The sequence below is a fragment of the Vanellus vanellus genome (genome assembly GCF_965231255.1).
Source record: "Vanellus vanellus genome assembly, chromosome: 20".
Taxonomy (NCBI): Eukaryota; Metazoa; Chordata; class Aves; order Charadriiformes; family Charadriidae; genus Vanellus; species Vanellus vanellus.
In genome coordinates, this window is record NC_138925.1 from 8,443,300 (window position 1) to 8,467,195 (window position 23,896).

The window sequence follows — 23,896 nt, forward strand, 5'->3', positions numbered from 1 at the left end:
CTAAGCAGCTCTTGAGGGAGAACTTCCTTTGAGATAGATTTAAGGTGCTTTACCTGCTTTTCTTTGAAGTTTTCTATTCGCTTCAAAAATGGACATCTAAGATAAGGCCTAGTTATGGATTTTGATTCAGCGATGTGAACTAACTCTAACCCTCCCCTTTACAGATATTGTCAACCTCCGATCCATACACAAAGGGATTGGACTTAAGTTAGGAGGCTTTTAGAGGATTCCTACCTTATTCTTCAAGTGAAAATTTCTTCATACAATCAATACAAGGACATTAACGTATATGAGCAGGTAAGGACATGAGCGTAATTTTCCTAACGAAAACCTTCTCTGTCGCTTGCAATCACTATATAAATTTGCACAAAAATCAGTAAGATTTAAAGTTGATAAATAATTCTTTTGAAAACTAGTTTGAAGCTGGTAGATTCTCTATCAGTTTGAGGAGAGTTACTTGGCTGTCCTCATGCAACAGAGGTACTTTATGAACAAGAATTGCATGAAACAATCTCAACATATTATTAGAGATGTGATTACAATTGCCATAAAAATTAATTTACTGTATTATTTGATCGAAATTCTTAAAAACAAACAAACCCCCAAACATATATTGAAAAACAGAACTGATGAAAAAATTTAATCTGTGTCTCAAATATCTACAGAGAATATATCTTTTTTTCTTCTAAAATATTAATAGTAAGAAGAAAACGATGACATGGATCTTTAAGTCAATTATTTTCTTGGCTATTAGAAGACTTTAATTTTCAAAGCTGAAGCCCCATTCCTGCATGAAAAACCTTACAAGTGTGACTGGGATGTAAAAACTGAATTCAACTTCCACTGCATTCAATGGAATGGGAATGGGAAAAATTCCATTGACTTCAGTGTGCCCTGGGTAAGAGCCCTGGCTGTAGGGTTTGATCCTTTACACTTGCGGGTGACTTTGAAACAATCTTTGTTCTTGGTTTTGTTTTCTCTGGACAAATTCAAGAGTTTGAAGGCAGGTGTGCGAGTCTGGCCCAAGAATGGGGGTATGGTCACTTCATGGACCATAAGCACATACTGGCCTGAAAAAGATAAGGGAAAGTTGGGAATTAAACATTTTAAATGGGGAAAGAATAAAGCAAAATCTACCCCAAACAAAACAGTTTCAGTACACAAACAGGGAGAAGTGACAGGAAAAGAATTTACAGTCATAACAAGTACTAAAACAAAGTATGAAAAAAATTATACAGTTCAAACGCCAAATTCTATTAGGTCTGCTAAATAACAAATAGAAGACAACTGTAATCATTGAGTAGACAGCATGACAATTTGTGCTACCCATTAGGACTATCATTTATTAGCATATACAGTAATCTCCCAAGACAATATACAGTTAAAGTACCAAAGACACCTCAATGGCAATTTAAACAGTGTTTTATGATAATATAGGATTTTCATAATAGCTGGTGTTTCTGTAGGATACTATCTCTCCAAAGCTCTCAGGTAATAAAGTCAACAATAGCCCATGAGCACGTATACGTGTACTCCCCTTTATGCATATGTACAGCATTAATAGCTCCTACGGGACTATTCATATATGTAAAATTGGGTGAGTACCAATACATATACAATGCCCATGAAAAGCTGCCGCGAGCGTGCAAGACTAACGCAAACGGGCCACCAATCTGCTACAAGGTTTGTAATAATAAGAAAACCACTGCTAAACTCCAATAATCAAAAAGCATGGTGGTTGTGTAGTGTAAAGAGCCATAGCTGGAAAGTCTGAAAATCGAAGTAGGTACTACACAATGGAAACCATTTTAAAGGAATACTGCTTTTGCCCCCAGAATGAGTCTGTAAAACAAGAAAGCGTAACACCTCTGAAAGAAATATTTGTAATATTCTACCTACATTGCATTGACACTAGAAAGACAAACCTAACTTACAGATCGATCAATCTCTGACCCTGAAGTCTCTTCACATGCAAACCTTTAACGAGACTTCAGGCTGCAGCTTTTGGTGCTAGTTCTGAATTACGAACAGAAAAGGCATTTCTTATAAGAACCTATGAACCTGAAGGACACCAAGTAAAACAATCTAGCATCTAAAATATGACATCTCCTGCCTGCATTATGTGTTTCTTTGCTTTACTCCGTGGATGTTAAAAAGATCAAAATGCAGGGTATTTACTATACACCTTACGGAAACTACCTGCTGGCTGCTCTATTTCTGATTTAGTACATTATCCAGATAATAGTATTTTTAAATATCTGTATGCCACGTACAGTATAGATCTTGAACTACCATATAGTCTGTATATTTCGGAGAGAGAAAACAGAAGTGCAGATTGTTTTTTCTCCAGTATTTTTTAAAGATAACATAGTGATTTAACTTTTTAACTGTTTCAAATTACAGGGTTGGGCTTTTTGTTTGCTTGTGTGGTTTAACAGTGTAAAAGCTCCTATCACTGGTAAGCAGGCAGATAAAGAGAAATCAAGATCCCTCAGATTAGACAGAAATGTTTTAAACCCTTAAAGAAGTAAAACTGAATGGAATTCATGAATGAATTACTATAGCTCTTTGAGTAATCAATTCCAATCACTATTAATAATATAACTTTCCCTTCAAAGAATTACTTTCACCTTATAAAGTCAAAGCTTGTAACCTCCTTAATCTTTAACAGAGCCTGCAACAATTACTATAAGGCATAGAGGAGCTACAAATTGGAAGCCCTGTGTGATTATCTCTTTTTCCACCAGACTCTTTTGACGATCATAAATAACAGTAAAATTACCATAAAAATTAATAGTACTACAGTTAAAGAAAATCATTATGTAAAGGTTTATGAATTTTGCAGCCATTAATAGACATAAGTTAATGAGCCATAGGCTTTCCAGAATATGATATCAGATATTTTTCCACCAATGAAACTTTCAGAGTTCCAAATCCTTCAGAGGTCACCAACTTCAAAAATAGAATAGAAAGTTACTCTTTAATACTAATGTGCGTAAAAATGAAACCGAAGTATTATAGCAAGTATCATGCCCGGCAATTTGAACAGTCTAATAAAAAGAGATAAGGAAATCTATCTTGTCAACAACTTGGAATGAAGAAAGAAAAAACTAGAATATTCAAGATGAATAAGATGCATTTTCAACACTCTCTGCATATTTTAAATTCACATGTACACAGATTTATAGCTTTAAGCTAGAAGGGAAAGCTACAATCAGAGTTTATAGACACCAAGCGACGGAGAAATTTATCACGCCCCTTGAAAATATGTTCCAGAAAAGGTGATTGTAAAGAATGTGCATTTTGACAACAGCAAATATAGCTGATATTCCATTCCCTTACTCTTATGCTGTACGCATGGGATGCTTCAAGCTCACAGTAACAAAAACATCAAGGAAGCAGGACTCCTACAATAACAATGGCCTTTGGTTTTGTCAGTCATGTTTTTAAAGAAACGGCAAATATCTGAGTTTTTAAAAAGACTAATAAAGTTTGCCACAGCACAAGAAACAAGTATACATCATCCATTTTAAGAAAATAAGAGTTTGGGTTTTTTTTAAATCCTTACCCTTTAGCCAGGAGATAATAATATTTCCCCTTGGACAGTAACTGCCAGTTTTGTGACTTAATCAAGTAGGTACAACCTCACTAGCATAATTCAGTAATATTATTTGACACAAACTGATGATCCGGACTCAGTGGAGAGCAAGTTGCACTGCTTCTCCTATTCCTCTGTAGCCTTAAGAACAAGCATTTGTTCACACTTTCTCATGCTATTGCCACTTATTTATTTTCAAAGTAAACTTCAATGACAGCTTCATTCCATATGTGACTTTGCTTTTTGGTGTTATAAGAGCAGGAGACTGAAGGCTCCCACAATCTTGTTTATAATCATGTAAAAGATATATATAATGGTTTTAGAGAATATCAGAAACATCAGAATCCTAATTAGCACCCAAAATTGTCAGATACATGACATATTAGACACTTAATCAAGAAACTAAAGATAAATGTTTTGAAGGAAACATTTCTAGGAAAAATTGATTGCCTTTCTTTACTAGTCCTAAAAGTAATTTAGGAATTGACATAATCTTCATAATCAATACATTCAGTCCCGAAATTATACTATAAACCAGCTTCTACAGCTTTTTAGTTGATGAATATGATAATACAGACAGGGAAAAAAAGATCTTTACCTTGTAATGGCTTAGAATTCCTTATGAGGTACTGATCCTTTTTGTAGCTTGAATTCCTTGGATGTCACGTGAGATCTAAAGATTAGAATAAATATATTGTTACTACCAATAATGATGCTTACTTACATGCTGATCAGAGCTTGTTATAAGTCAGTGCAAGAGTCTTCCTCCTGTGAAATGCTCAACTACTTTCAAAACAATGTAACAACAAGCTTCAGATCCCTTAGGCTGGATTTTCACAAGCATTCCATATACTGAGGCCATGTTGCCAAATATTACCAACTGATGTAACAATTTTAAAAGGTGTAAACATATTTGTGAGAGAAAAAAATATTATACTTCGAAAATTATAAATAAGAACATGTCTAACAAGTACTACCTGAGTTCCAGTCACAACCACGTTACACTGTAGACTACAAAGCTACTTATTAGTGTACATTATACACATTTTACAGTATACATATTGACATTTCACTGTATGAAATTCCTTGAACATAAGAAAGTTTAAAACATATTGAAAAAAGCTTGTATTTAAATAGTTATCCTTGTATTTTGTAAAAATAAAGACTTCTCACTTCTAATGAGGAATGAAAAAGGTTGTCATCTTCTACCATTTACTCACTTCTTTCCTACTTGAAAGTTATCAGGACGCATATAACTTGAAGCACACACTAACATGATTCTTAATTGTATGCTTATGTCCCATCAAAATCAGACTGATATAGTGACACTACATCATACTTCATGGGATGCTGGATTTAAAGGAGATTATGTGCTCAGCTTTTTATTTTACCAGCATTTCGTCTGGTATCATCATCACTGAAAAACTCCTGGCAATTAAAAGATTTTGATCCTAGAAGAGAAAGCCTCAAGACTGTTCTATAACATGATACGACATAGTATAGGAATGGTATTTTTTTTAAATGTGAATAAATTTGAGATCCACTATTGAATGCAGGTGATGAGTAAGAATCATATACAAGTAAATATAAAATGGTTGATACGACCTAGATCCCTTGTTACGCTTAGAATTACAATTACCAAAAAATCAGATACTGCATCTTAAATATACTTATACATTCAAACTTTACATGTATATTTTTTTATGGTAAAATGCTAAAGACAAAAGATAAAAATGGCTTCACTTTAAAGGGGAAAAAAAAAAATATCCCTAAAACCAACGTCCCAAGAGTGAAGTTAAAGATTCAGAAGTCAGGGCTAGGAGGGAAAACGAAGATAAATAATTTAGCACGAAGCATAACTAAAGCCTGTCAGTCTGCCAACTTTAAGAGAAATAAAAAGGTTTACAAGGATCCTGAGAGTTTTCACAGAACCTCTAGGGTTTTGAAAAAATAAATCCAGAACAAGAAAAGAGTTCTGAATTATTCCGCATAAATAGATTTTAAAGACACTGATTAGACCGTGAGAATAATGGTATGGAAGGATTCCTTTAGTTCAAAACTAGACTGTTCTCTGATGTTTTGTTTGCCATCCTGTATCATCACCAACTGATGATGATACAGGGGGGTAGTGCAGGGGGGAAGAAAGGGAAAGCTTCACATTATTTTCTTCTACTTTAAATTTATTTTTTTGGCTCTTATTGTTTTGTTTTTTTTTTTTGCAGTAAGAATATATAGCAAGGTCCTTTGAATTGCATAAGAAAAGGAGTTAAACTGCAAAACATGCCCCTATGTAAGAAATTTTAATTCCATATCATCATCACTTTTTCCTTCAAACTTAGATGTAACCTTGTACTTCATTGCTCAGACAATGTTAACTGTAGGAGAATCACAGAAAGGAACCAAGTTCATTTAAGACATAAAGCAATTTTGAATTGCATTGATTACAGTGATCAGTCTATCACTTTAATGTCATCTCAGCTGGCATTTATTAAAAAGACATACATGTGACAACCCATTGATCCTTAACACTGTAGCTGAGAGAAAAAGTCTATTTGCAAAGGAAAATTACTTCTTTAATTAGAACTGGAGTATCATTTTCTCTTTTCTTTGTTAGAACTTCAGCAGCCACAGATCAAATATATCACGGGAAGGGTTGTAGAATCTGCCATCTAGTTTGATTTAAAAGTCTTCATAGTTAATCATTTGAAGTGGTACAAATGAGCACTTGAGATGGGAAAGAAAACAGGTATATTCCACCTGTATGAAGGCACCGCAACTCACTGTTGCTTAGGAAAGGTCTGGAAAGGGAGCGCTTTCCTTCGTGGAGGACTGCCATAAGGCTGAAGTTCAGGGGACAGGGTTGCTACTGCTTCAAGTCCCTCTCTACATGTGGAGCAAAGCAGCAAACACAAACTGTTCCACAGACCTTCTGGAAGATTTTCAATGAGTTAACTATTGCTAGGCATACACCTCTCCTAACAACAAACTAACACAAGTACTTGCCAAAAGAGAATCCAGCAAATATTTGCCAAAGAATATACTGTAGAAATGACTGGATCTCGCCAGTCATTTAATATATATGGAAAAAGTAAATCTCAGTCTACACAGTGAACGACATGATGTTCTATAAATTCCAGGAAGATTCCTTGTTGGTGAACAAAATATTGAAGCCAGGTAATTTAATCTGTGGACCTATAAAATCCTATTGTTAGCATTCTGTTTTCTCTTTGTACAAATCCAAAATTGCATATTTGAAAAACCTTACATTGCATCCAGTGTCTCTTTCAGTTCTAGGGACAGCCAGTCTGATTCTCCATTGGAGGTGAATCTATCAATTGAATTGCTTTCTTTTTATAAACTGTATTAAAGATTTCCTGTCAGTCTCTCTCAGAACTGCAGAGGCATCTCCACACTCTACGGACGTGCGTTCTACCACTCCGACTGTTCTGTCAGTATCGTGACTTTGGGAACCAAAGACAACGGTAAGTTTGCACGACCCATTACAAACGGCTATTCTGGTTTCAACTTTGGCTGCTATCTTAGTGCTACGCTACTAGTTCTATTTTATACTCTACTCAAAAAGCATGTGATTCAACAGATATGGGTTTAATTTCTCTTAAGTCTTCATGAGGAAATCACAAACTAATACTAAGGTGGACTACATAAGTAAATCTACACACTCCCGTAGAAGTAGACTTTTTATATCAAGTGGAATTAATTCTGGATATTTAACTCACATTCTATTTTCCCCATCAATTAAAATCAGAAAAATTCAATGCACTGCTGATTTCTTAGCTGAATACAGAGTCTATATGGAAAAAAGTATCCAGATCGAATGATTATTTACAACAAAGGTCTTCAGGATCTGGAATTTAGATTCTTTTGTGCAGTATGCAACCTTTAGGATTTACTTAAATTGCTGCCTACAACTAAACTCCCAGTAACTCATCATCTAGTCATAAAAATAACTTAATTGGACCGCTATGAGATATTTAATTGCCCTCACAATGTTCATACAGTATTTGTCTATAAAGCTTTAGATAATATTGTCTTAATTCATCTGAGTAAACTATCAATTCCCTTACAACAACAGACAAAAATCTGCATTCCTGTTTTAACTTCCCCCAGGGTACAAATTAAAATTTTCAGGTTGCAGATCTTTACTTTATTTTGCAATAAACACTCTTTATGGCAATGCAAGTTGTCACAGATGATGGCTACTGAAACACCTAAGAGTGTATTTCCAGCCATTACACAGAGAACAGGAGCTGTGCAAAAATTCCCTGTACAAGCTCTGAAAATTTAGTTCTCAAACATCTAGAAATGCAGAATTGATTTGTTGTGATCATTCTTCATAGCAAATAATATTAATTTTTAACTAGACTCAACTAGTGAAACACTCAGCTATTACAAATCAGTAAAAGTAATTTTAATACGACCAGCCATTTTACACAAGACACAAATTCGGCCCAAATTTTGTACTTCTCTTCGAAATGGCTCTGTATGAACACGTACAAGTGTAAAATAATAATTTATCTGTTGCAGGGTAAGGAAAGGAACCAGCACATGTAGGATTTGAGGTTTAATCTCTGAAACTGGGCAGGAAGATCTGAATTGGGACACTGGAATAACAATTGTTCAGCTGAAACAGAGAATCTGGGCTCCCAAGGTTAGGTTGAGATTAAGCAGTATTCCTCGTCTTACTATGTTTTACTGTTTAAGTAGTATTTTGACACAGAGCTATGTATTTACAAATATAAAAAAAGAACCTAAATTAGCAAATTCTATGTAAAGATATCACTTTATACCTAGAACTTAATGAAATGATTCCAAATATCTTAGAAGTATGAAAAGTTTCTATTCAGGATAGTGGAATGATTTGAGTTGAATGATTTTTATATCATTAGTTCACATAAGATAAATTATGTATAGGAGATTAGGGCCATACAATAAAACAACAGAAACCAAGAGTCTCAGTATCCAGAACCGCTGCTCTAAATACAGGATACAGTCTCTGTACAGAAAGAATGCCTTATATGAAAAAATTAGTGGATGGGACTCATATCTGCTCCACTTCCAGAATCCAGTGTAGGATGATGCTAATATCATCTAATAATATCAGGATCAAAGATGAGTGGAATAAAACTTCCAATTTTAGATGCTCTTTATCTGCAGGTGTGAATGTATAATGAATTCTCGCCACTGGCTCCCTGTTATAAATCCAATGATTTTGTACTCTATGACAGCAGTTTCTACAATTTTCTTTTGGCACAACCTGCCTGGAATATATGACAAAACAGCAGGGTGCCAAAATGTTTTTCTAAATTATCTACTTTGCAAGACAGCTTCCAAGTGTGACCCTGATGAATCTTATCATTACTCTTGGAATAGAATAAACATGAAAGAAAGAACCCACGTACCACTTGAGTGGGCATTTCTTTGTTTCTTTTACATACTACTACACATCCACGCCAAAGTATTAATTCTGACATACAAAGCATTTTAAACCCAGGTTAAATAAAACCACATTATTGGGTGGGATAGAATTGCACTATGCCTATTTTTGAATCCTGCTGTCTCAGACAAGTGTAATGAATCATTTGATGTCATCTCAATTACCACGTTAGCTCTAATCAACTGAACTGCTCTTCCTATCCATTCCTTGTATGGAAGTCTCTAAATTAGATAGCAGAGTTTTTCCAGTGGACAAACCCATCCTCTGGCAGACTACATGGGTCAGGATTTGACAAGATTCAAGCTACAGAATGAGGCTGGATGACATAATATATAGTGACGATTCAGTATTTACTTTAATTGGGAAGAAGCGTTTATGTGCTAAAGCTACACTAAAAACAGGGAGGGGATCGTTATACATCTTCAAAAAAATAGCTCTGAATTAAGGTAGACTTCAGTTGCAACAGAAATTTCCAAAGGCTTCTAATTTTTTCATCTTAGCGTGACATGCCTTGCTGCTAACATCAAGAAACAGGCAAGGAGGATTAGTAGAATGCATTAAGAAAGGTTCCTGAGATGCACATACAAGTGAAGGAAAAGTGAGCCTAAAGAGAGTTAACTGTGATTTGTTCCCTCCTCCTTTCTCAGTCTAGGAACCCTTCCATATGCTGTGTTCTATTTATTATTTCTGCATTGCATCAGGAGGGAAATATTCACACTGAGCCACAGGGATTAAAGACTGAAGCTCTAGAGAAGTCAGATCACATCCGTCATATCCAGCTGTTTTCAATTCCAACACCTCACACCTGCTTTTATTTATTATTCCTGGGCTAGACAAGACAGGGCTCATTTTTCAGTCTTTAAAAACTTTCTTAAGAAAGACACAAATCAATCTATTCCTTTCCCTTTTGACTCTGCAATAGCCCACCAAGACAAGATTAAAACGAACTATTGGTGCAGTGAGGACCTGACCTGATGGGAAGGCACCGGGCCCCGGTGGCTGGACGGCTCCCTCACCTCCCAGCACAGGGACAACAGCAACATGGAACACAAACACCACCAACTACACACGTTTGCTGTTAGCATAGACTCTTAACCCCATTTACTCCCACCGATTTCCATTGTCTTGGTTTTAATTTACATTGGAAACGGACTCAAGAGGTTTGGGTGGCAGTGAATTCACAAACTAATTCATGTAGTACTTTATGCAGTGGGATCTCCACTTCTTATTTCAAGCTACCGTTCCACAGAGCCTGTTTGTTGGCAGTCCAGCTGAATTGCTTTCCTATTCTCTATTAGGAGATCACACTGCCTCAGCATTCGATTTCCCCTTTTTTATCAAGTAATTTTTCCAGACAGGGACTCATAAGTCATTCTTTTTGCAATCTTCTCTCGTGTCACAGGCTAGTCCTGCATTAGGATCTTTCTAATTAACTGCTCAACAGCAATTATTCAGTGACATTTAAAATGCAAACCAAATGTACCAGACCTCCTTGCACTTACTGCACAAACACTCCCATTTGCGGTTTGCCTCATGTACTTTGTATACCAGGTTATTATTTGATGGAGCAAACTTGTATCTTGCTTGCAGTTCATTCAGTTGTTATGGGGGAGACATTCTGCTGCTTCTTCCCTTCCTTGCAGCCTGACGATCAGGATACCCAGCGGAGCTGGACAACCCGACTCACCAAGCACTATGCTTTCAATAAGCACGAGCGCCAAAAAACACAATGGAACACGGAGGCGTACAGGTCACAGTACAACCCAATGAGAAACTGCTATTTGCTTTTGAAAATTTTACCCTTGAATACATCTTGCTTTCTTGAAAAGTCAATGTGGACGGAGTACGATGGAGTTGGCAGATGGAGTTGTAATACTGCTTCAACATAAGCACAGAATACAGACACTTCTGTTCTACACTCCTGAATATAAACAAAACCTACTGAAATGATTTTCTCTGTGTTTCCTGTACTACTGAAGATTTTCACTGCTCCCACCCTACCTTCCATAGGTCTGCTAAAGTCATACAAATCAGTATTTTCAGGATCTAAGCTACCTTGCCTGTCTCTACAGCATGCCATCCCTGAAAATCTCTTTAACAATATCTGAGCAGATTTTCTTACCGCTTTGGAGACTGCCTTAGCACTTTGCAAGGCTCCACAGTGTTTGTCTGCATGAAGAGTGAGCAGTAAGCACGAATCTTGCTAACTTGCACTGAAAGGGTTATTAAACATCGGAATAAGCTGCCCAGAGAGGTGGTGGATTCACCATCCCTGGAGGTGTTTAAGAAAAGGGTAGATGAGGTGCTTAGGGACATGGTTTAGAAGTGGTGGTGTTTTTATCAGGGTAGGTTAATGGTTGGACTTGATGATCTTAAAGGTCCCTTCCAACCTCACTAATTCTATGATTCTAAAGAACACTACGAAGAATCAACTGAAAAGAGGAACAAGGCAATTCCTTGTTGAGGACGAGGGCAGATCTATGTAATATATACTGCAGACATTAACTCTCATCTTCCTCTGACTAGTATTACTAGATATGCAAATGTCTTCCCTACAAAGCATGACACACTTTGGTCCTTTTCAGTATGCTAAATCCTTCTTTCTTGTGAAAAGTAGCACTGTAAACAGTATAAATAATGACTTGAAGATTAAAGAATACAGTATTGTTGTTTTCAAATCCATCATAAATTTACCATTCCAGAATTCCCTAATAGTGACACTCTGCTTTAGAAACTCAGAATTACGATCCTTCCTCCTTTTTCATGGATATCTTCAAATGTGATCCATTCATGCCCCATTCTACCAGTAAGTGCTTTCTTTTATCCTCCCAGACACAAAACTAGACTAGGTCATTGCTGAACTCAGTTTGGCAGGAGTGGCAAGAGTGCTGATTCAAGACAACACTTATTTAATAATTTAGATAATATATTTTTTCAGTTTTATCCACAATGTAGCCTCAAGAAGAATATTTGATCCTATTCTAAGATCTGGTGGGTTTTGTGTTTTTGTTTTTTTTTTTTTTTTTTTTTTTAAACAGGGCGAAAAATCTCAACAAATGTACACACAACCCGTGCTGCTTTATGAGCCAACGTACAGCAGTCAATAAAAACATCACGGAAGTTTGATCAGTTTGTTAATTTTCTCTGTATTTAATTGCTCGTAGAATAGAAATGAAAGTTGTTTTGTCTTTTTTAAACAAGCTTTGATACTGTTTTGGAGTGCTGTCTTTTAAAGAGACGATAAATCAGCCAACCACAATAACAGGTGAAGACCTACTCTAAAACAATTCTAAAAGTCTAAAAAACTAAAAGACTTCTGTTCTCTTCTTGTCCTGTAAATGACCAATGACTTTGACCTACAGCCAATGAGTCATTTCAAATACTATTGATCTAACATGGATGGTGATCACCCAACTCCTCTTTAGCAAGTCATTTCATAGCTATATACACCTCATTTTTTGAATCCACCAAGCAGATACAAAGGCTTCCCATATCAAATGAAACTGGCCCTTAAGTTCATAAAACATTTGAAGTTCTTGCATGAAATTTAGCCCCAGAACACAAAGTATTATCATTTTTAGTAACAAAATACATTAGAAGATGCTGAACACATTTGATTTAAAAGGCAACTCTGCCCCACTACTCTTTAAAAAATAAAGGATGCTCCTTGACAAGAACAATCATCAGTCTGAATTCAAAACTGAACTGATGCATTATAATCTGGATAGCACGTAATAAAACATACTTATAGTTGCCATAACACTGATGTGCTGTAAATGTTATCTGGTTTTTGGAAGAGTAATGTACACTTACTACACAGACATCAAGGCAATTGCCCATGATACAATGTTAAAAAAAAATAGATTGTACGGTTTGCAGTAGCATCAAGTCTCTATTCAAGTGTAAAAAAATTAATTGACTCCATCTGTATTGGCCTAATGACTGATTAAATGACTAATCACGGAAGTCTTAATTAAAATCATTTTTCTGTACAGAAGAGGATGGAGGGAGGAAGGCAATCATTAATGTGTTATAATGTATGTCAGATTCCATTTGTGCCATTTACTAACAGCCATCAAATGAGTAATTATGCACAAGGTCATTCTGTAAACTTTCTGCATACATCAGACTGATTGGATTAGGGCTTGGTGCTTGGCTAGGTTCTGCATGTGGCTGCTTTTTTCCAATCACAAAACAGGTAATTAATATTGCTCAGAATAAGTAATAAAGGAAGTTGACATTTCCTCTTCCATCTTCGCACCAGCCAACCCAGTCAAACACTCATATACAACTTCCATACGTTGTTGGGTAAAGTCCCACACCTCATACGTTAAATCAAGCCCATCCTCCTCAGCTATTCAATGTTCTTCATGAATTGACAGGGATCTCCGTCACACAGTGAAATTCTGTAATATGCAAGGAATTTTTCCTGCCTGACTAAAATGACCAGGTAATTAAAAGAATCCTTTTTGAGTAAAGCAAGATGGCAGTATAAAATCGAATGATTATTTTAAGTTTTGTTTACCAGCCACCTGACTACCATGATGCATAGTGACCTTTGCTATGGAAAAATAACAAGCTGCTTCTACTTCAACAGCTGAGACCAATCTATTTAAAACAATGTATTAAAATGAGTAATGGAATAAAAAAGTGAGATTGGATAAACCAACTTTCCCCTTGCATGTAACTCATACATAGGACTACACTTTTTGATGAAACGTTGCATATAGAATGTTGGAGTATAAATTGTAAGACGGAAAATGTGGACTGACTCCTGACAGCTGACTGCCGTCCTGAAACTTCCAGGAAATCTTATTTGCAGCCAGAGTAAGTCTGCCAGATCGGCAACAGCTTTCCATAGCCCAGATGACAATACACTATCTCATGTATAAACCAATGTTTTCTATGGAACTAAAATTAAATATGTCTTAATGGGGAGAAAAATAAGTCAGTATAGCCCTGTCACTATTATCAACAAATGTCCAACTCTGTAACATGACTTTCCTTCAAAATACTGAAATCAAACATGTAGCACTGATGTGAGTCACAGTTGCAGAATTAGATGCCAAGGATGTTCCAGTTCTTTTAAAATAACTGAATCAACAACTGAATCAACAATGCTGAATGTTTTTTTAATTACTGTTGCCTCTTTTTCCTAGACAGAAGTATTCGGACCAACAATCCTGATAGAAAAGATCTCTGCAGTGACACTGAAAATGGACATCCCCCTGCAAACACACAACATGTGGCTTTAAAGTGTACCCATTGATTAAAAATAGTGCTCAGATTATGGATGGAGAAGCTCAAGGGACAAAAAAAGATTAAAAGAGTCTTAAGTCATGACTATGTAACATCCAGTTACACTTTTGGCATGATTAAATACTATCCTTTCTAAACTATTCAAAGTCATGCAAGTCACAGAAAAATATACGCCAGCTTCTTCCAGATTTCAACTAAATACATATTTCAATTAGTTTGGATTAATTATAACATAAAATGTAGTCAAACTTGACCCTACTTACCACATAAATGAAGAACACAAAAATATGTGACAACAGATCTCTGCTTGCAATAACTGTCAGTGTCACATGTGAAAGAAGTTCATTTTACTAATAAAGGAAACAGAATTGACTGATAGCTTTAAAAATAAATTCAGCTATCCTATAAATGTAATTCAGAGTTTTAAGGTGGTTCTCAAGGCTTAAAATCAGCATTGGGACTCAAATGTGCCACTCAGCCTCTAGAGAATTAATGAATCTTAGTTTTGTCTTCATTTGAAGACACATACATTTAAAACAACCACAAAATCCATCACCACCAAACCAGAACACTCCAAAATAGACAACATACATTTTTATGGAATAATTCAACACAATCTGCACTATTCTGCTAATGCAAATGAAAACTTGCACAACTACCTAAATTACAGGGTGGTGTGCCATTCTTAATCTTCACAGAAATGTAGGAGTTTCTGTTTCAATCATTTCTATTGTTTGAAATACACCAGATGATAATGGAGTGGCTGCCACTGTAGGCACAGGCCGACTTCTGGGTGAAGCTAATTAATGACTCAATGTGTGACTTACTGCAGGTTTAAAGGAGTTACTAGACAGCAGTGAAGATCGATGTGCGAGACAGCTGCAAGTGCATTAAGTGACCTGTCTGAAACTTCAGCACTGTCTTTTCTCTACATACATTGATTATATTATTCCTGATCTTTGATTGCATAAAATGCTTAAGACAAAGCCAAGCATTGTAAGTACCTCCCAAGTACCTGAAAAGGTAAGATCCCCTTCTCAGCACAAAAGTACATACCCTTCACATCACAGTATAAAAGTCCAACTAAGCTCCACTGAAAGGCAGACTTCTCTCTCTTTTTTTTTTTTCCCCAAGTATTTAAAAAAAAAACCCAAACCAACCAAGGTATCTTATGCCCAAAACCAGAAGAGAAACAGCGTCCCCCACCTATTCTAGGTCCAGAAATCTGGGAATTTGCAACTCTCTAGGCCACTAAATCGGATAAAGCAAAATAGCTCCACACCAAGGGGCTGGAATACAGCCAAGCAAAGCCATTTAAGGGAAAACACAACAAAACAAAAAACCCAGTCTACACTGAATTCCCTGGTCACACTGCGAAAATGAGGGGAGGCAGTTGCTGCACGTGGTAGATGAAGCATTTTTGAAAGTGCTTTAAATACTTAGGTTCATCTGATTTCTTTGATTAGCCAGTGCGCATTGTCCCGTCTATTTTCACGTGAATGTGACTTCTCATATTGGTGAAAGACAACAAAATACTTTGTCTGCTACAAAGAAGCTACTGCAAATCAGTGGGACCAACCCTGATTAGACACTGGAATCACTATGCCTGCTCATGTCAGCAAGTCCCATTACTATTATTTTATGCTTTGCTATTAGCTGAACTAGGGAAATGGGGAGAATTAGTCACCATGGCAGATTTGCTCAAGTCAGGATTTTAAAAAGCCTGTAACCCATTGTACAGTAAATAAATTAAAGTAAACACTGGAAAAGTTATCAATAAGCAGGCTATAGTAAAACTCACTGTCATCACAACCCAACTAATAGGAAAGGTAAAAAGTACCTTTCTCTTACTGCTGCAACTGTCATCCGTCTCACAGGGTATCTCTACACTCATTTTGTCGGTTAAGAAATGCAAATTAGAAATCCCCTATTCTTCTATTTGTTTTGTACAGTGAGCACAATTTGTGCATGAACGTCCAACTGTATTTCCATCCTCTTTGTGTCACAGAAACCTCATTTACCAGTCATTCTTTTCCATATGAAAAGATCTATAATGAGGAGTCTTTCTGTCATTGCCCTGCTCCTCTGAGTCAGGAATTTTCATTTCTTGCTGCTGTAACTGCAATTTCATTTACCATCATCTCCTACCAGAGCCTTAATGCAAGCACATCTGTGGCTGGATCACGGAAAAGATTCGGTATTGGTTTCAGAGTTGCATATCGATTAAACGGGTATGAGAAACCAGACGTTTTATTTACTATGTTCTAATATGGTTCTTATAAAAAGGAAGGTTTATTCACTGTACTTGAAATGACAGTATATTCTTCCAGTTAGTCACCTAGCAAAAATACCTGTATGATATATACTGAATATAAAAAGTAGGATGAGGAGGTCTACTCGCACATGCATTCTCTCAGAAAACAACTGTAAAGGCATAAAGTTATCCAAAAGCTAAAAATATATTTTTAATTCACATCTAAGCAGTATCATGGAAGAAACAGATTATATTCTAAGGAAATAATACTGTTCAAAAAAATATTTCTACTCTTCTTTTTAACACACATATGAAGCAATTTACACATGCTGAGCCAAATTTAGATTTTCTGTGCTTAAATAAACTATAATTTTTATGTTGCCACAGTTGTTCAAATCACCCTTGCAAAACTTGACTAACCTAGTAAGCAGAGGAAAAGTTTTTCTTCTCTATGTAATTCTTTTCTTTTTAACTGTCTATCTACATTATATGTAATGGCATTATGGAGGTTCGTTTAAACTCACCAAACATTTTGAACCTAGCAAGGTTAGATCTAATTACTCTGTGTAATCACAGCAACACAGAAATCAGAGCAAACTGCAAAACTGAGCTGAAAAACCAGGTAGTAGATTTGATGGCAATTTTAATGGTGTAGTGAAACCTCCCACATCTATTTTATTTGAAACAGGGCAAAAAAGGTTGAATAAACCAAGAAAAACGCTTAAAAAAACCCCAAACCCAAACACCCAAAAAACCCAACACCACACACTGTCCAAATTGAAGGACTGAGAAACACTGTTCTTGCAAGTACAAGCCCACGTTATAAGGAAGTAATGGACGTATTGGCATAAAATGTGAAAGGCAGTATTATATGACAGTGGTCAGCTAAGAAAAAGACAGGGCCGTTTGTCCAAAAGAGTAACACCAATTAAAAGTGGTGTACTGCAAAGAGATAAAAACTGCTTTCGGCAGATCACATTCTCCAGCTGAGCAGTAGGAATACTGATTCACACATACCTGCTGTCTTCCATTTTCTCCTGTGAGACTGTCATCTTCTCAGCTTTCTCAGCAGATATCCTGCCACTTGGCTTTTTGCCTCCTTTCTACTGGGGGGGGGGGGGAGGGGGAAGGGGGGAGAAAAAAGAAAAAAGTATTTCTGTAGTGCTTAAGGAAAGTGCCAAAAATGGTGTAATTTATGATGTGCTAGTGTTTTCCTTGCATTCATAAGTTAAGAACAAATGCAAAATCATCAGCACTTGAATATGATGGATTGTGATTTACATACATTAAGATTCTCTCATGATTTCCTATTATTTATTTCTGTAAACAAAACTGGATCCTGGTCACTAAACTATTAGCATCCCCTACAGTAACTCGAGCCAAATCACAAAAAAGATAAAAGCCAGAATGTACAACTCAGTCAGAAGAATTTGTGACCAGAAGTTGTAACAAATTGTCTGATCTGAAACTTTTTTGTTCCTTTTTAGAATTAAAATCTTACCAGGAATGAAGTAAATAGTTATCTATACCTGAACTTTTGGAATGAGCACATGTCACTTTCTCAGTTCAAACAATAGTATTTAGGCTTTTCCCTAGAATTTTTCCCAATACAGTTTCAAGCCTTCAGTTAACAGATCAAGCTATTTTCTGGACTATTTCCTGGAATTTTTAAATGCCTACACCATTGTTTTCCTTATTTTAGTATATCATATCCATGTAAATACAGTACTTTACATTAAGGATGGCACAGATAGAAGTTTAATAGCTTTTACTTTCTTTTCTGCACTGTCCTTCAAGGTCCCACTGTAAAGCCTGAGAAATCGCATTGACAGTATTACACAAAATAGGGTTTTTTTCCCCTCTTTTCATTAAGGTGGAATAGGACCAATGCCATTCCGTATGTTTTCTATCACAACCAACATAGTGAACAATTATATAATACCGCAACTACTCATAATAATATTATACCAACCCACCCTGCAGAAACTCTAATTGCACAATTAAATAACTTCTGTTCCCTGAAAAACCTGCAAGAAGGCTGTGTTGGTCATGTTCTTAATGAGTGGAAACTTGAAGAACCATTTCATAATACAAACAAGGTAACAGCAGAATGCTTTGGTAGGTAATAGGTAATTTACCATCCTGGCAGGAATATCTTGTGTGGGAAAGCTGTTGTTGAATAATTCAGGACAAAACCTAAAAATAGTAGCGTTTGTCTCAAATTCTGTGGGGTGAAGTGTGAAAGAAAGATAATTTTCTAACTGTAATACTTTATCCTAGCTAGAATACCTTAAAGTAAGAAATTTCTAGTTGTGAATGCTGCATTTATCACCACAGTGCCGTAACTTTATCATTATATGGCAAGATAAAAGTGAAGTCTTTCCTCTGCAAGGACATTAAATAACAACTGTCTCTCCCTTAGCTTTTGCTGTAGTAGCAGTATTTATCCTCTGGGCAATGAATGAGAACCACACGGCTTACAGAATAACTCCAGGTTCTTAACACACTAACAGTTTTGGAAAGGTTCCTGTGTCACTGAATTTAACCTATTATTAATTGTTAGCTCTTGTGCCACACAGATTCGTAGGAAATGTTTAACACTAAGAAGATACTTTTAGCAGTGCAGTATAGTCACAAGGCTAGTATAACTGGCATCACGGATAGGAAATCAAGTTAAATACACAAACAAATAAATGGAACCCCATTCAACTTTCCTCCTTTAACAATGCAGGGAAGGAACATCAGCGACCCTTTAGGGAAGAAAGAAGAGATGAACATTTCTCGTGCAAACGTTCTCCTGTTTGACACAAGCCTTCAAGAGGTTTGCACATAACGTATTTATTCACACAGTGAGTGTTCAAGATACTTACAGTAACAAGTAAAGACTCCAGTTGCTACAACTGTGTGAACTGAGGAAGCGCTAGAAACAGAACTCTCGAATTCACACTGATTCATTGAATGACCTGGAGCAAGTCGCCCTACACCGATCCATAGGGAAGTGACAGTACACACCCGGCTTACTAGGAATGGCAGAATTATTTGTCATTAAGTCCACAGGTGTGAATAGTCTTTAAAAAGACTAAGTGCCACAGCTCTTAGGCCTACAGAAGATTTACTGCACCACCTAATCCTTCTCTAATACAGTTGTACATACACAATGCAAATAATTAAACACGTCTTCCACAGGAGACGGAGAAGGCAACTCCCACCTTTACAAATAAAGTCTTCCCACCTTTTCCAAGAGTCACTTGCAGAATTTTGCTCCCTTGTTTATTTAAGGACCTCTTAAACATCAGTGGAAGTCTTACATTTAGATAATCCATTTATTTAAAAAGTTCTTCATGCCAATCTTTAGCTGAAATAATCTCAAAACAAACACCTTTCTTTGAAGAGCTGCTTAAGATCAGTGGTTTCAAGGCGCCTGACAGGATTTCACACTCGTCATCTCTGATACCGTACACATCTATAGTCATGTTTCTGTTGTCCCACATTACTGATAACATGGCACAAAAAAGGTTTAGACAGCAGATCAGACAGCGTTGTGCCAAGCATTAAAAAACACACTACCCAGACAGCTACCCAATAAGGTTTATAAATTCCAGTTTCATATGCTTTCAAAGTGAAGCTAAAGCATCCAAATCAGAGAATCACTCCTTAAATATCCTTTTCATGTTAATTTTAATTACAAAAAATATTACTATCAGCAAGACAAAGATCATGTGCCACCTTTGAGGGATACGTGCCAGCAGGATGACTACTTTTATAACAACCATTCAAGATAGGGCAGCTTGACCTCTCTGGGAGTGAAATATCAATTAATTATCTTTTTACAGCCAATTCAATTACAGCACACCAATCACTTATGCAGGACATCAAGCCAGAAGTTGGGGGCAGGCTGTCAGGGAAAGGAAGGAACAAATATCGGCAGTGAACAACCCTCAGTAAGGATGACAAGGCAGTAATCCTACAGTTGCAGACGTAATGTTTATTATCATCATGCAAATACTTATTAGCTGTTTGTAGCAGACTATATGCTGTAATATCATCTTCATTTAACGGATTTTTTTTATTTTTTTTTACAAATAGTTATTGGTCCTAGGGGTAAGAGACATTTAAAGGTGACCAGACACACTGCATTAGTCTTTAATGTTGGAATCAATTCACCAAAGAGCTTTGTTCATTAAGGGAAAAAAAAAAAAAAAAAAAAAAGAGGAAAGATTATCTCTTCAGCAGAAAGCAAAATATATTTAACTTTTGTTAAATAAACTAACATTAAAGCAAGTTACTGAGGACTATTTCATTACTATACTGATTCCAAAGAAAATTATCAAGTGCAATATACTACAATAATGCACTCAGCAGAATATTATGCAAAAGGTGTATGCAAACAAAACAAAAATTTGAATCTATTTAATTTATAGAATAAATTAAAAAAATGGCAGAAAGGAGTACGTTAAAGGATCTCTTCTCACATGAATGTCTGTTAAATGAAGTTTGCACCATTTAGTTCAGCATAGATAACAGAGCTTGAAAGAAGTTAACTAGTCCATATGTGAAACAGCAAAGGAAGACCGGTCCTTTCAGCAATCTCGATGGACAGAATTTAAAGTATAAAAAAAATTTTTGAAACACAGTTGCATATGTTAATCACTTAATAGTAGTTGTGATGCTAAAACTCTCACAGTATGGCCGTAGTATAACTGACATTCTCTATGTTGCAAAAAAACTTTAGTCTCCTTTGCCAGTATGGTAACAATAGCAGTGAAAGACTTGTCTGTAAGTTGAAAGAATTTACAAGGAACACTAGCAGTTTATTAACTTATTCCAATTCATCTTCATTATTATAATTTTTAATACAGCCTGATTAAGGCTAGAATACATATCTATGCTACAGTGAAACCTTCAATTTCCTTGTAGATAGCATACTGAAACTCATTAGCACACATAGTCCTAAAAAAAGAGAGCTCTGAAAATTCCATTACGGACTGCAGATTAACTTCTGTAACCAAGAAACATGATATACTACACATCCAAGGAACAGAACACAGTCTAATCTTTTGGGGGGTAGGCTCTCTTAGGATTTAGGGCATCCATATTCAGGGTGTTCCATATTGCTTAAGAGTGCAAAGAAAGTTTCAAAGAAGCTTGGTATGTAACTATTCTGAATCTTCCCAAGTGCTCTGCAAAGAGGAGGATCATGCAAAACAGATGTTAACTCAGCAAATTCAAATAAAAAAAAATTATATTACAGCATAAGAGAGGAGCCAATGTGGATTTTTTCCCCTCCCTATTCCGTAACACTCTCAATGTGCTGTTTCTAAAGGGCAGGTTTGTCTTTGCTTAGTGCTCTTTAAGAGGTATTCTGAAAGAAAAGCACTGTTTGTTCCTCCTGCAGAATCATGAATGCATGAAGGAACATCCTACTGGAATTTGTCTTCTTGTTTTGTCTATTCTATATAGGTTTTTACACCACAATCACTGCTGCAGCACCTAAAAATTCTTCCCTAGTATTCGAAGCAATGTAACCAACCTCAGTCAAGTGTCTCTTCTGTGACTGTCTCTAAGAGACATTCTCCTTTCAACACTTGTTTTGATACAGGTTTGTACATTCTGTACGGCACCTCAGCCAGAGTTACAGCACTTTCTATTCCAAAAGACTGTTCCACTTTTTTCTGCTGCCTTAATAATGATATTTGTGTGCCTATTTCTGATAAAGAGTTCTGATATCAACTGAATTTCCTTGAGAAATGGCTTTTGCTGGCAAGCCTCTAATCTGGGACACAGTAGGAATCAACACAAGAGTAATACAAGAAGTATTATTTTGGAATCTATACAGAAGGAATATCTCCATAAGCAAATACTGCCGTCTTTAGCCACCTGAACATTACAAATCCAGGCTGAACTTTATGAAGTTTTAGTACTTTAAGTATTACAATTGCAAATGGAACCAACTGTTGATACGGAACTGTTGCTATAAAATAAAAGGCTAAAACCGGGAAAGGTTATTAAATTGCATTACAGGATTATCAACACCTAAGGAGAACAACCAATTAACATTGTCTTCTCCGCATGATATGAGAAGAAGAGTTGACAGCCACCCTCACTTTCTGTTACAGCTGAGGACCACTGAGTTCTCAGCCTCACGTGACCTACTTTGGACCTTTCAAGGTGAGGCCAGGTAAGATACAGAAACTTCAGTTTAGATTGTCACACACCGTGCGAGCACTACCCAAAAGCACGTATAGGCACATCTCTTTCCTATGTATACTTTTCTTTAAGACGGTCATTGGCAACACATGCATTGCCAGCCATTCTCAAAGAGGTAATTTAAGCGGTCCTGACAAATTCCATTTATCAGCGTTCAGCAAACAGGCAAAACACAGTAAAACTAAGGAACTATGAAACTGTGTTCCCATAGTGAACATCATGACTGTTAGAATTAAGCAAGTAATTAATTTTTTTCTCCTTCCAACAGAATTAAGCATCAACTTGTGATAATACTGGCTTTAGGTCTTCTAATTCAGTTTCAAAACTTCTCTTTCCTTAGGGCTATATTTCAATAGGTCTTATACTAAAAACCGTGTAACAACATATGCAGCAACATAATTAGGTCATTATTGTTAACTGCATAAACATGTTTTCATGTTCATATTTTATATAAATATTCCTTCTTAAACTAACGCTAAACAATATCTGTGGCTACACCCAGCTGCTCAAGAGGCCATTGTCATGTGGGTTAAAATTTTTATTTTTTTTTTTATTTTTTTTTTTTAGAAGAATGCTACATTTTGCCAATGTTTTGAAACAACAAAATCCCAGTCACAGTTCAGCTGTGAGTTCCCTTTGGGACTGGTAACTGTTTGATCATCGGTGACCAAGTCTGTTAGCGTAACCTTTCAGAATGACAAGCCTGTTGCTAGACAACATTTTATATCAATCTAACGTGATGCCACCAGAACAAAATTTACAGCCGGCACAGCTAGTGGCTACAGCAGTGTCCACTTGTCATTTGAAAGGGCTCCACCAGGTGTAAATTGCACAGGCAGTATTATAACACAGTATAGCTGGTGGGAATCTATGCCTTGCTTGTTAATACTGCTTAAATAGTTTTGTTCTTTTTTATTATAAATCCTGTCTGGGAAGCGACTAACATTCCAAAACAGGTATCCTTAATAGAACACCTGATTTCATTTAATAATCACACCCGCATTTTTTAAACACACACACAATGTAAAACAATTATTAGGTGAATTTATCTCTCAGTGCTGCTTTAAAAATACAGCCAATGTTAGAAAATGGTGTTTGAATTACCTATAATAAAAATAAACCA

The 23,896-nt window shown here is 36.2% G+C and overlaps 1 protein-coding gene across 1 annotated transcript in view; it reads right to left on the reverse strand.

The window, feature by feature from the left end:
- Positions 1-849: 849 nt before the first annotated feature.
- Positions 850-23,896, reverse strand: part of MORN1 (MORN repeat containing 1) — a gene marked incomplete at both ends in the record, with an annotated part of 49,476 nt that continues 26,429 nt past the window's right edge. Inside the window, 4 exon segments of the mRNA XM_082493523.1 lie at positions 850-1,070; positions 13,579-13,661; positions 17,584-17,669; positions 21,249-21,340. Of these exon segments, the coding sequence (XP_082349649.1) occupies positions 850-1,070; positions 13,579-13,661; positions 17,584-17,669; positions 21,249-21,340 (482 nt within the window).